Genomic DNA, 15146 nt, shown 5'->3' on the forward strand with positions numbered 1-15146 from the left:
TTTCTCCCAACTATAACCTTATTTGTCTCCTCATCATATAATTTATATCCAGAAGTACTATATCCTATAAATATCATCCTTTTTCCATTATTATCCAGTTTCTGTCTCAACTCTTTAGGAACATAATTATATGCTACACATCCAAATACTCTCATATTCGATACATTTGGTACTCTTCCTTCCCATAATTCTGAAGGGGTCTTGTCCTTTCCCAATGTTGGGCTTCTATTCGTAACATATGCTGAGAATAACACAGCATGCCCCCAAAAGTCCTTTCCAAGTTTAGAATCAATGAGAATTGTCCTCACCTTTTCTACTAAAGTCCTGTTCATTCGTTCCGCTACTCCGTTCATCTGTGGGTTATACGGCACTGTGTGTTGCATCTGTATACCTTTGTCATAGCAAAAATCTTGAAATTCCCTTGATACATATTCCCTACCATTATCTGATCTCAACTTCAAAAGGTTAGTTTGAAAATGATTAGTTGCATAATTATAATAAATTTTGAATTTTTCAAAAACTTCACTTTTGTTTGAAATTAAATATACAATTACAAAATGTGTGTAATCATCAATGAATGTTACAAAATATTTATATCCTTCTTTAGTAGCTGGATTTATGGGACCACACACATCGGTATGTACTAACTCAAGAGGCCTAGTTGCCCTACGTCCTGATTTATTGAAAGGTAATTTTGTCATTTTTCCTACCAAACATGGTTCACATAAAGTATGATCTATTGTGTTATTTTTTAAGTTATCTAATCCATGGACCATTTGTCTCTGTGCAAGTAAATTTAAGTTTTTTAATCCTAAATGACCAAACCTTCTATGCCACAACTGTAACATATCACTTTCATGTTTTGATATAAAGTTACTCTCAATTTCAAATTGTGGAAACACTTTAATAGTGTACAATGAACCCTCAATATTGCCTATCAAAGATAGATAATTGTGTTTATATATTCTCACTTTGCCGTTAGAAAATTCAACTTTGAAACCACTGTTTTCTATTTTAGATACAGACAATAAATTTTTTCTCAATTCCGGTACATAATAAACATTTTTTATAGTAAAGTCAGAACATCTTTGTCCTACATAAGCTTTCACATATATATTTCCAATTCCTACTGCTGTTAAAGTTACACCATTTTTAGCTGCAGCTATAATTTTTGGTTTACTTAATTCCACATATTCGTAAAAATAATCTTTAGTATTAATTAAATGATCAGAGCAGCCAGAGTCAATACACCAAGTTAACGTTTCACTATCATTATTCAATTTTACTCGCTCACCTGAAAATTCCTTGTCCGTTCCTGAACAATATGCACCTTCCTCTGCTGACATGTCTGCAGCAAACGTCTGATTTTGCCATCCCCGTTGTCCGTTACCTGTTCTTCCATTCCCACGAAATCCTCTGTTTGGTCCTTGATATCCTCTCTGTCCTCGTCTAGGTGTATATGATTGTCCTTGTCCGGGTGTATATGTCTGTCCTCTTCCGGGTGTATATATCTGTCCACTTCCAGGAGTATATGTCTGTCCTCTTCCAGATGTATATGTCCGTCCACTTCCAGGAGTATATGTCTGTCCTCTTCCAGGAGTATACTGCCCTCTTGACCAAGTTCTTGAACGGCATTCATATTTTCTATGTCCTTCCTTTCCGCATTGAAAACATGTAAAAGCAGTTTTATAATGTCCTTTTTCTATTTTTTCTATTTTGTTTCTTTTTTCTTCTTCACCAAGTAGACGATCTTTCACTATGTCGACTGTAAGGTTGGGCATTGATTCCAGTGTTGTTACAATAATGTCATATGACGATGGCATTGACAACAATATAATATTTATTTTTTCTTCTTCGCTCAATGGACTTCCGGCATCCCTTAGTTGATTAAATAATTTAGATAATGTCAAAAAATGATCACATAGTGGTGTACCTTCTATGTATTTTATGTCCGTTAATTGTCGTCTCAAAAATAGTTTGCTTCTTGTTCCTTTCTTCATGAAATTACTTTCCAATTTTTGAATCATATTATAGGCTGTGTCTTCATCTTGAATGTAATCTAAATATGTGTCGGCCACTGCGCCAATTATTATGCTTTGAGCACGTGCTTCAGCTTTTGTGTTTTCTTTATTACTCGCAAACTCGATATTTTTTATAGCATCCAAACATTCATTTTCTCTCAATATTGCGCTAATTCTGAATTTCCATACTGCATAGTCTTCGCCGGCAAATTGTCTAATATTACAATGAAATTTCTGGAATTCCGATGACGCCATTTTTCCTTATTAGAATCTTGTTGATTTTCTTACCAATTTCTCGGAACTACGCTCTGCTACCACTGTTGGGGATGCCGGGATATTTCTTCTTCTTGTTTCTCATTAAAACTCGATATTATTTATTGTTCTTTTATTATAATGCTTCATCATCAAAAATCTTACACCACGTTCTACAATATTTTTCCAGAGAGCGAGCTTAACCAAAGACAATCACTTTCTTATATTATAGAAGTAAAGCGCCATAAAGTATAGCCTATATAATTTAAAGGTTTTGGATGAGTGGACATTGGTCTCAACAATAAACGATTACTTTATTTTATCTCAAGGTTTTTTTTGTATGTTAAGCAGTAGGTCCTGGCTAATATTTACTTTTAAGTACCTAAGTATGTAGTCGTTATTTTAATGATAGATAGATATATAGAATCTTTATTTAGGTTTAAGACGTTACATAAACTTCTTAATATTAAAATTTGAACATATATGAAATGTAAGACTTAAAACTAAAAAGGGTACTAGCTCGGCTAATGTCGTATCGACCCGCATGAGGGGCAATACGACGCCGATTTTCAGTTAGACGCCTAAAAAATAATACAAAAAACTTAAACTAATAACAAATCAATTATCAGCAACAGACTCTGTGCTATTAAAATAAAAACATTATGCGCACTGTTCATATACCTTACTTAAGTAATTTTGATCTGTTTGTTTGCAGATAGATGTGTGTTTAAGAGCGCTGAGTGTGTATGTTATGTATGTGTGTATGTGTGAGTATGTGTGTTACCAACTAGCCCTACGATAACATCTTGCGATCGGGTGTATAGAGCCTGGCATGATGTAACCTTTGGCTGGTAAATAGTAACCCAGGATTGACGAGGTGGGTTATTGGTCTCACGATCGATATGAGAGAAGAATATTTTATTTTCTATCAAGTATTCTGTTACCGCTCTCGACCGTTTCGTTTTTGTAAAAAAAGTACCCTAATAGCGAAGTTGGTTTGTTCATTATCATTATTGTTTGTCTCTCTCTCTCTCTCTCTCTCTCTCTCTCTCTCTTTATTTAAGAGCTGCGCTCTTGTCGGTGGAGTAATCGCCATTACTCCATAGATAGGGCGTGTAGAACGGTGGTTTCCCCAATCGCTTTCCGTTCCGCAGTACACCGACCAATTACTACTGAAACTACCACTTCTTTACTTTTAGTTACTGAAATGCGTGACATATTTCCTGACCTTTCTAAACACAAGGCAAATGACAGTCAAGGCAAACTGCTAACAAAATCGTATCACTTCCATTTTACACACTCTCTTTTAAATGATAGGCAATAAACATAAAAAAAATTATACCATTGAACAAGCTTTTTCATTTATGGGGTTTAAAAAGTCCGCATCAAAGCAATTCATCTAAATAGCAATGTTGCTATTTGACATTTGCGCATATAAAAACAAATGAGTAATGTGAAAAAATGTCAAAAAGCAAAATTTCTTTTGTAATTGTTTGTCTAAAGCTAACTTATAAAAGCTACTTTCAGTTCCAAGATTTTGTGTGGAACTAAACTTTGGTATTTTCACCTACTTGCTTTTACACTTAACCTACATATTCACACTGTCTTTATTGGCCGTATCAACAAACTTGTTCCTTTGTTGGTCGTGTTACGCTATAGAAAAACTTTTACAATGTTCATGTTATATTAAAATCTATTATAGAAGCAAATACTTAAGTAAATGTTTATATTTTCATAATGAAACAAATTTCGTAGATACAATATAAACCCTACAAAACCAATTTCTGGGTTTGTTTTTGGGAGTGGAGTTAGCTAAAATATTAGATGTAAAACACGGTAAACTTATAGCTAAGATATCTTTTTAATAAGATGTTTAAATAGAGTTACAAATTGTAGTGTAGTTACAAATTGCACTCCTGTTGTACCTATGCGTACATTATCAACTGCGTTCATTATTATTAACTGTTTTGTTGTTAAGCTACTTATGTGTACGTATTTAAATCTGTTATAAAATACAACTGTTTCCCAAATAGACTAAAATAAATAATATTAATACATAGTCTTGAAACTTATTCGTATAATAACCGCTTAATTCCTAGTGGGACGTTATACTGAGCTCTTTAGTTTCAGGCTTCAATTAAATTCACAATGTTAGACAGGATATACTTAATCCCTTTCTCGACGACGACGGATACGTCATTCCCGGGGTAATAAGCACTAAGGCTGCTTCTATGATGGACTGAAGGCAAATGCACCAGCTCCTTGTTAAGATTTCGCATTAGTTGCTGCGAGTAGTGTTCCGATTATCTCCTTTGAGGTCTTCACCCGCATCCCTGGGCATTCCTTCTCTATGTACCAATAATTCCCAATGTTTTGTCAACAGTACCAACCGAACTGCGACGAGTCAGTGTGGGAGAGTGTGGAGGTGTCGCTGGAGCGCGGCTCGAGCGGGCTTGGGCTCAGCATAGCGGGCGGCGAGACCGGCGGTGACGTCACCATCACGCGGCTCGCCGCCGCCGGCGCAGCCAGCACCGACGGACGGCTGCAGATCGGAGATATACTATTACAGGTAAGCATCTAACACAGAGACGTTGGCGTCTAAAGTTTAGCTCTGAACAAGAGTAACTGCGAGGCGAGCATTTTTTGATTACTCTGAAAAATGTATTTTATTCTTTACCGTTTTCGTAAAGTGTACGAAAACGGTAAAGAATAAACCACACACACCTGGCACTATAATATATCCTGCGCAAATGACTTTTCTCCGACGTCTAAGAGCGCATCTTAGGCGTTCCTAGATTGGAGACTTGTCGCCATGGCCGCATACGGCTGAAAGTATATATATATATAAAGTGTAAAATTGTTTGAACTTGGAAAGCATAGATTGAGCTCTGAGCATTCAAAGTCGCTCGGTCTGTGCTGACCCTAAGTGCAGTTCCAAGACAATCTAGCCCATGACATCACTAAAGGGGGGAGGTTTGCGTTATGCACTTGATGTGAATTATCTATCCGAAACCCCTCTATATTTCTTCTTATATATTTATAGCTGAGGTTTTTTGCCGCCCAAGAGACCTCCGCCAGGTCTTGATTTGCCTTGGCTTACCTGAAAGTCTCTAAATAGACTTCAGACTCAGGTGGGCCGAAGTAAGGACAATTTGTTCAGGTGGGGTTTCTCGAATGGCTCTGGCTTAAATTGCAAGTGCGGCACTGTTCCCCAAACGATGGAACATCTTACATTGCGTCCTACATGCCCAAACACCTGCACGCAGGAGGATCTGATGAGCGCTGCAGATAGCACCATACTTGTTGCCAAGTTTTGGGCCGGTACTATTTAGTTTGCCATCGACACGATAAGAAGATGAAGCTGAGGTTTAAACATAATGATGAAAATAGGAAGCACATAAATGAATCTCCCGTCTTACTGGGAATAAGGTCTTCCTCCAACCAATTAAAGAACGTAAGCACTTCTGCTTGCAGTTAGACATGACACACACGATATCATATTTCAAAAACAAAAACTCGCGGTAAAAGCCCGTTCCGCTACGGGTTGATAAAGTGGACATAAATAACTATTCAAAATTAAACTTAAAGCTAGATTAGCCAGATTAGGGTTAATATACTGTAGCAGGCAGATAATATACAAAGCGCGTCGTACGAACGCGGCACCTGCAGTAGACAAAGCCACTCGAGCGTGCCGGTACGTGCCACCACGTGCCGCCACGTGCCGCCCGCTGCTAACACAGCCTGAGATAGTGAAAGCGTGCCACGATTACAGTACTACTGTTATTACATTTGTACACTAATAGGTACCATTGTGTTCCATTGCTTGGTTAACATACAGAGACAGATACTAACATACATAACAAAGCATCACTCCTGTATCCACAAAGGGGTAGGCAAATGTGATAGTACAGCCACTTCTCGTCAGCCAGTGAGGGGCGAACCCATTGCCACAGATCCTGCGAACCATGTGAAATTAATTATGAGGGAAACATAAATGCAAACTCCAACCAGGGACACTTTGATGTAAGTCATGCGTTTTCCAAACAGGGATATCATGGATTTCTCATGGACAGACAAAATTTCAGAGAGGAGCTCGGTGGCGCAGCGGTTAACGCGCTCGGTCTGCGATTGTTGAAGTTAAGCGACTTTCGCAAAGGCCGGTCATAGGATGGGTGACCACAGAAAAAAAAAGTATTCATCTCGAGCTCCTCCGTGCTTCGGAAGGCAAGTTACGTCGTTGGTCCCGCCTGCATTAGCAGTCGTTAATAACCACCAATCCGCACTGGGCCCGCGTGGTGGTTTAAGGCCCGATCTCCCTATCCATCCATAGGGAAGGCCCGTGCCCCAGCAGTGACGTTAATGGGCTGGTGAAGATGATGATGAGATAAAATTTATGCTAACAGTCCCAGGGTAGCCCCAAATACAACTCATAAGGAATATGATAAGCCGTATAGTAACATGTTACCAGTGCATCGCTTCGTATTCTTCTCCTCACGATGTTCTCATTCACCGCTGAGCACGTGATAATGATTTATGAGCCAAACATGAATTCGACAATCATTGGTTTTTATGCCTGTGCTGGATTCGAACCTGCGACCTCAAAGTGAGAGGCAAGCGTTCTACCAACTGGGTTACCACGGCTCACGCGGCCGTTCGTTGTGACCAGGTGTCAGGTATATTATTGAGTCGCTTCAGTACTTACTGACACGAATCATTTCACTTTCGGACAATCGGGTGATCAATCTGTAATGTTTTAACCCTTAGGGATGATTTTTACGTACACACAAAACATACAAAGGGTTCAGCTGATTCCTAACCATAGGTGTAATATATTCAATTATTATTATTAATTAAACGGCAGTGAAATCTTGCATTTTTATTGGGAAACAGAAATGACATTCGATTGAGATATGACTGCGACATGACAGAAAACCAAAGAAAAACGTCATAGATATACCACAATAGGGTTCATCACAATATCCATCTAGAACTTTCTGTCAACACAGTGGCTGCAAGTCGTCTCTGATTACTTGTGCTCTGTCCACCCCATTAGGTATTATAGGCGTGAATTTATGAACGTACTTTTATTTGTATAATTGATATCCTCCTCTGATTTTGAGAATTGTCGAGTATTAGTTACTAAGGTGTCCTTATATTAATTGATCATAATAATATCTTTATTGACCCATAAATGGCGAATTTCCCGGAAGTTCCTATATAAAAGCTGATTACTTAATTAGTAATCTATAGTACACCTTGTCCTTCTCGTGGCATAAATCAATAACTATGATAATGTTATTCACAGCAGCAATTATCTAACATCGTCAAAATGCAAAACAGCTGTTAAGCAAATAAAAGTCGTGCTGTGATCGACGATTTAAATAACAAATTGGAGTAGGTATTGAAGTAGTTAAGGCACAAATTACCTGTGATGGATAGGTATCGCATTATCGGCCTCCTTGGTTCAGTGGTTGTGCGTTGGGCTCACGATCCGGAGACACCGGGCTAGAATCCCGGTGAGGACATATCACAAAAATCACTTTGTGATCCCTGGTTTGGCTAGGACATTACAGGCTGACCTCGGACTTCGGAAGGCACGTTAAACCATTGATATTTACTGATGTAAGCATGTAGTCGTTACATGAGCCATGTCAGGGGCCTTTATAACCCTGACACCAGGATTGATGCGGGTGGTATTCCATGTCACAACCCACTTGATAAGAAGAAGAGAAATAGGTATTCAATATTCAATATTCTTTATTTGCATACTATGATGGTGTACAAGTTTGTAAGTTACATGTATGAGTTTCACATCAAAGACCCTTACGGGCACAACAAAATAGAAGTTTAAAAGAGAGGAGGAAGCTTTTCAAATAGTAACATCAGTATCATTAAGGTATTCACTAGTGCTGTAGTAACATTTATTAATGAGAAGTTCTTTTATTTTTTTAATAAAGATTTTGTCACTTTTTTCTTCTTTTTATATGTTAGGCAGTTTATTATAAATTTTGATGGACATCACAGACAAGACATCTATCACTAATGTACATGCATTGTGGGTAAAGATTTTGCCCGTAATGGTAGCGTAAGTAAATACGTCTTTGTGTGACCCTGAAATTGGTATCATCATCGTTGTCTCGTGTGATTCGTATCTGGATGGATATAAGGGCGGGGGAAACCCAAGAAAGTGTGGATGGATTGTGTGAAGAAGGACATTATGTGTGGAAGGTGGAAGTGCTGAAATGACCGAATGAATGGAAAAAGAATAATGTTTTTGCAAAATATTTAGGTGGTGCCCCTTAATATACAAAATTTTCAAATTCAAAATTATTTATTTGCTCATAAAACATGGTATAATAAAAGTTTTACAATAATTGTGAGAATCTCATGTTTTGCCGCAATTTCGCATGCAAAAATTATTTACCAAGCTAACCCAAAATAATGGTCAATATAATCAAATTTTAATAGGTACATTACATTAGTTTTATTAATTCCGATTAGTTTACCTATTTATTATTTTTTTTAATGTTGTTTACGGCCACCTGATATGAATTTTACGTGGCCGCAATCTAACCCGATGAAGTTTTAGTTTTCGGGTGGACCAGTCTTTGTCCACCCGAGCACCTTTGTTTGTCCACCGGACCAGCCCCCCCCCCCCCCCCTCCTTCGGCATCCTATGCGGTGGCACACCTCGTACCGCCCTAAGGCCGCCACTATGATGACCTGACCTCACACTTAGAGCGGGATAAGGGCAGGAGATGATCATCATTTTGCGAAGTTTTAAACATATATAATCCCTAATGAAGTTGCCAGAGCCACGAGTAATAATAAGACGCCTTGTAGCCACTTTTGACACGAAATCCTGAAATAGATGGTTGTCATGATGAACCGTATCTATGCTGTAGAGTTATTAATCAGTAAGCTGCTAAAGACCTCTAAAATATGAACTTGAATTAGAACGAAAATTATGGTAAGTACCTATCGTACAATAATAATCTCAGAGTTCAGGCAAAGCGTGTAAATTAGGTTTCAATTACGAACAGTCGTTAAGATTCCACTAAAGTACTAAGGGCCCCAGTGGAAAACAAAGGATGAGATCCAATTGAAACTTTGACAATACAGAAGGCTAAGTCAATCAGTGTTGATGTGCTTACGACCCGAACTCAGGCTGTTAATGAGTTGAAGGCATAAAATGAAACAAATTGAAATTACTTCGCAGGTATAGCATTTTACCAAAAATAAACAACAGATATATCAACAACATGGAGTAGAATACATTGTTTTGACGTTCTTTAATGAAGATTTGCCGAGTATTTTATCCTCGGTGGTTATACAATTAAAAACTAACATAAACATAACATGAACGAGTTCTAAATCTTTAGGATTACATGATTTCTTAACACAATTTAGGTATATAAACAAGCCGAAACTGATATTCTTGTTAAACAAACTTGGTTGCAATAAAATAATTTATCAAAACACGAACCACAAAGATAAACAGAAACATATTGAAATCCACTTCAATCCAAATTGGCGATTGCGGTAACATCCCTGGGGAAATGACTAGCTAAAGGGTACAAAGTGTTTGAGGCAAATATAAATTATAAACATGACAAAGTGCCAATAAAATGCGCGACCCGTGCTATCGAATTTTATAGGTACCCAATAAAGATGGGACGGTGGTAAAATAGGCCACGGTGGAAAGTAATGATGCTAACTTTTTTATCACGTAGTTAACTAACTCCTCGTGGCAGTTTATTAGAGGGCATTCTTTGGAAAGTTCCGTTTTCGTTTAATGAAAATTTTATGTAAGTTTGAAGATTTAATTTGACAGGTTTGTGATGCGCCTTAGATCGAGAAGTGGGGCATGAAAGTGTTGTTTGTGAACCTTGCAAGTTGAAATATAACCACAGTGAGAAATGAAACTTCTTTCTCTGAATTGTGAATCTGTTGCGAAACTTAGACAGAGCGGTTGAAAGGTACAATATTTATTTATTTATTTATTTATTTATTTTCGGAAAACCAACAGCTACTTTAAACAATATACATATAAAAATACATACGATGCAGATTATTAACGGCAATTAGTTTCTTGCATTCTCTGGAGAAATAACTATTCCTCTAGGTGTAGCGGTATCTTCTAGGCTATTGGCCTATGTATCTAGTACGTTGGAATTTATTATTTATGCCTGTGTCAAACTATTCGTTTTAGGCACCTTTAAAAATATATATTTCACATGATATTCATACATATTGTGTTACTTACATGTCGGTAATGTGGCGTTCTAGGTGCGATGGTTGAGTGGTGTGCTGGTAATTAAACGACCACATAAAGTGTTATTTTAAAGTTTATTGTTTTCTCACTTATTCACACATTTTACACTTTTTAATTATTAATGTTTTATAAAACACTATGTTTTTAGTATTGGTTGAATTATTTTTTTAACACAAGAAAAGCATTCATTTTTGATGCCAAGAAGGAAGTCTCTCTCTTTGTCATATGATGATAATACCTTTTTTATAGTAACAAAAACTATAGACATTTTTATATTTTGTTCGTGATCCGAACAGGTAACATTATTTTTTTTATAATTTATTGAACCCGGTTTGGATCTTTTGACTGTTAGATCGTGAATTGTTGTATTCTACCGTAACCAATGTAATAATAAACTTTTTTTTATTATGTTTGTTTATACATTGTTTTAAGTTTACGCGGTTATTATCATAATTAAAGCACATAATAACGGGTTCTTACCGCGTTTAAATGGGGATATGGGAGTCTCATCTCTTATGTTGCTTTTTTGTTTTCTAAATAATTGCCATAATGGCCGCATGAGCTATTTTTCAGAAGGCTCCGCTTAGGATATTCCATTCATGGCGTGTCACCTCTACATTTTTGTATCTCTATTCTAAAACTAATTATACTTAATAATAATTTTCCCAAAGCTGGTGTCATCACGCAATTTCAAGCCCCAACGCCACGTCATAGCACACCATACATGTTCACATCCCTTTAAATTTTTTATCCATTAATTAACTCTGTGAACATCAGAGCTTACAAAACAGCCCTTTTCGACGCTTATGCGCGGGGTTAATACAGTTATAATGATAACAAATTCCTCCCCTACAGAAAGTAAACTCACCCGGGTGGTAATTACCTGTTCCCTTGAAAGGGTGGTCGGAAGAGGTTCGTTAAATCTATTTGAATTTGAGGTGTCTGTCCGTAATGCGGCACAGTCAAGACAATATATATCTTATGTTTACCGGATTAGTTAACACGTTTTAGCGGCCTCCGTAGTCCAGTGGTTGAGCGTTGGGCTCTCGATCCGGAGGTCCTGGGTTCGAATCCCGCTGCGGACATATCACAAAAATCTCTTTGTTATCCCTACATTGGTTAGGACCTGATTGTCCGAAAGTAAGACGATCCGTGCTTCGTTCACGTTAAGCCGTTGGTCCCGGTTACTACTTACTAATGTATGTAAGTAGTCGTTACATGAGTCATGTCAGGGGCCTTTGGCGGCTCAATAGTAACCCGGACACCAGGGTTGATGTGGTTGGTAATCCACCTCACAACCCACACGATAGAAGAAGACCGGAGTAGTTGGGCCTTCGAGAAGATTGTTAAGTTGCTTTAATTGGACACTTGTCTATAATGTCTACTGTCATCTCACTTTTGAGAATGTTATTGTTCAATGTTTGTCACATTTCATTTCAACTTTTAATTTGTTACGTGTCTATGACGCGAGTGTTGTGAAACGTGAAATGAAATACGTTTTGTCTTGTTCCTGTAACTTTGTGTGTTTATCTTCTAATTATAAATTTCGTGTTTTGGAAAACGTTTTCTGTTGGATCGTTTCTTACGGTTCAGAAGAAGAATGATTGTAATTCAAAGGAAAGACAGTCACCCACACTTAGATACATACAGAAGCTGTACAGGAGTGTAGACCTGTAGACTCCTAGTCCAATGGAGAAGAAATAACTGGATAACATAACAATATAAACTCACTAATTCCCAATTAGCCTAGTCATATGTATATCCATCGCAATATGAACTAAGTATTTTTTATTTTGACGTGACTTATTGTAGATTTGCCGCAGATGGCATTAACTACTTGGCCGGACTGGGGAGCGCTGAAGGTACCCGGTACATCATTTAAGACAACAGGCCTGTGGGTGCCCAGTTGGGCGTGAACCTCGGCTTAGGGCGTCGTCTGTGAGGAAAAATATTTGAAATAATTTATCGACCCTAGCGGGTCAATAGCGATAAGCGATGATTGAGGGAAATCGTCGACCTAAGTGTAAATACGCTACACAGGACTTTCTGTTAGATCAACATGATAGGTAGTGAGCCGTATCGCCGTCTATAATGGTCGTGCCGACTGTATTAGTGATAAAAAATGACAATAGTGTAAGTTGACCGGGGTTCGAACCGACGCTGCTCGTTTGAGAACCTAGCCGGTGTACCACAGGACCTTCAATTTACATATAATTTATCACAACATCACAAGTCTGTGGGTAATTGTGACCACAGTCTTGTGGTTTTCTGTGTGGTAATTAAGAACACAATCCTCTTTATGATATTAGTATAGAAGTAAGTAGAAATAGAAATTCACCTCGTACGAGATTAACGATAGCGAGCCGTGGTAGCCCAGTTGGTAGAATGCTTGCCTCTCACTTTGAGATTGCAGGTTTGAATCCCAGCCTAGGTCTAAACCAATGTATGTCGAATTTGTTTTCGAATGCATGGTCGGACTATAAATGATTATCACGCGGTCAGTGAAGGAAAACATCGTTAGGAAACCCACATTCCCGAGAAATGCATTTTTGGACCTAACCTGTATTGGGCTGGTTTTCCCTTCGCGGGTTGGAAGGTCAGACAGGCAGTCGCTTCTGTCAAAAATCGGGCTTGTCAAATCTTAGGTTAGGTAAGCGGACCCTGTGGAAAACGGGATATTGCTAGGGAGATGACTAGATTGACGATAGATAGATAACGTAAATCCCACATGCGTCGAGTTAATCTAAGATCTGTTGGGTGATGCATTGGATTTTATCCTAGAGTTCTTTCAACTGAAACACAAATTTGGTTCGAAGCCCGTTACCAGATTTGAACTAATGAGTCATCTTAAGTGCAGTTTTCATTGACACAGTAGGCTCGACCATAATTATAGACGGCGATACGGCTCACCTGTCACGTTGGCCTAACAGAAACCTCGGTGAGGTGTGTACTTAGTTCATCTTGCGATGGAAGTAGCTCTGACTACTCTATTGTGATACCTATAGTCGTGAGCTCATGATACACAAATTATTACTCGAAAAAACCGAAAATGTTTTGAAGCAGATACTTTTTTTTACTGACACTCTAAACTCGATGATAACAAGTGGTCAAATAAAACAAGTGACAGATTTCTCAGCTAGATTTTTTGTTTGTTTTCATAACATTATTACAATAATGTTATTACTTGCAGGTAAACGACGTGTCCGTTGAAGGAGCCCCGCACTCCGTGGCCGTGGAAGCTCTACAGAAGGCTGGGAACGTCGTCAGATTAGTAAGTATCATAATAGAAGTCTTTAATACAGAGTGTTAGTGACATTAGTGTTAGTAACGAATACTGGGGGAATTATTCAGACCATTGTTCTGAGTTAATATCAAGTGGAATTTTCCAAAGAAGTAGGCAGTGGTGCATAGTAGTACACCCCATTGTCATTAACCGGTCGCAAATTGTGAAAACCACGTGATACCAATGATCTATTTTAATTCAAACATGAATTCAAACTCATTAAATTCGAATTCAGTTGTTTAGATTTTGGCACTTACATCAGTCACGCATTCCCCAAATTGGGCACTACTCGTATGACAGGTTTTTATATTGTTCATAATGTCGAAGAAACACAGAGATAGTGGTAAATCTTGCAATTCACGAAGGCAGTCGGAATAAGATCTCTGATTTATTAGTCAAGATGTATAATCACATCACAGAGATTGTTTATCATCACAGCTGAAAGTATTTAATTTCTAATATTTTTTATTAGTTATTATTTTCTTGATACACAGTTTTCGGATATTACATTATACTTTCATAGATCATTACTTTCTATTCTCGTTTATAAATTATATTATCATAATGGTATAACATTTCGTGGTAAGCTGTTCTATCTCACTAATTGAATTAATTACCATTTACTTACCTCCTTTATTCTCGGATATTATTATACGTTATTATAAATTAGCGTTTAAGCAAAAACTTAAGTACTAATATCGGTATCAGCTTCTGCTTAACATGGCTGCGTATCATTAAGTAAGAGGTCCAGGAATCAATTATCCACTCTAGTTGTTTGAAGAGAGGCGTGTGACGTATAGATGTGGACAGGCATATTCTGTGACTTTCTGAGAAATATCTCACGAGGTTTGAGGTGAGGCAATCGGGGATCGGTGAAAGAAGAAGCATAAAAAACGTTTTTAATTACTTACCCATAATTAAAATAAATGGGAGGTTTTTAGTCGTCCTTTAATGACCATGAACAAGAGATCTTTTTTCTTGCATTTCCTTGTTCTGAACAAAGTTTTTTCCATTACCCGGCAATCGATCACGATGATTTATGTGAGCTTAATTTTTTAACTTTATTTATTGGAAGAGTATTCCTCGAATACCCTTCAATTGATGAAATAAATCTTTATTCCAATTGCATAAAGATGGCATCTTACAAATTTTGTAATGACTGAAAATGCTGTACCTTAAAAATACATTAACACCTGTATGACCACCATTTTCTTGGAAAATAAATATAATTTATCATTTTATAATCATCACTTATTTAAGAGTTACAATCTTGTCGGTGTCGTATTCTCCATTCTTGTCTATCAAAGGCCAATTC

The 15146-nt window shown here is 37.5% G+C and overlaps 1 protein-coding gene across 4 annotated transcripts in view; it reads left to right on the forward strand.

The window, feature by feature from the left end:
• Window positions 1-15146, forward strand: part of LOC126369650 (disks large homolog 2-like) — a 69884-nt gene that overhangs the window by 39679 nt on the left and 15059 nt on the right. For all 4 annotated transcript variants that reach the window (XM_050014194.1, XM_050014197.1, XM_050014195.1 and 1 more), the window contains exons 4-5: window positions 4657-4842; window positions 13739-13819. In XM_050014194.1, the coding sequence (XP_049870151.1) occupies window positions 4657-4842; window positions 13739-13819 (267 nt within the window). The remainder of the gene's footprint in view (window positions 1-4656; window positions 4843-13738; window positions 13820-15146) is intronic.

This window comes from Pectinophora gossypiella, chromosome 9, assembly GCF_024362695.1.
Source record: "Pectinophora gossypiella chromosome 9, ilPecGoss1.1, whole genome shotgun sequence".
NCBI classification, from domain to species: Eukaryota; Metazoa; Arthropoda; class Insecta; order Lepidoptera; family Gelechiidae; genus Pectinophora; species Pectinophora gossypiella.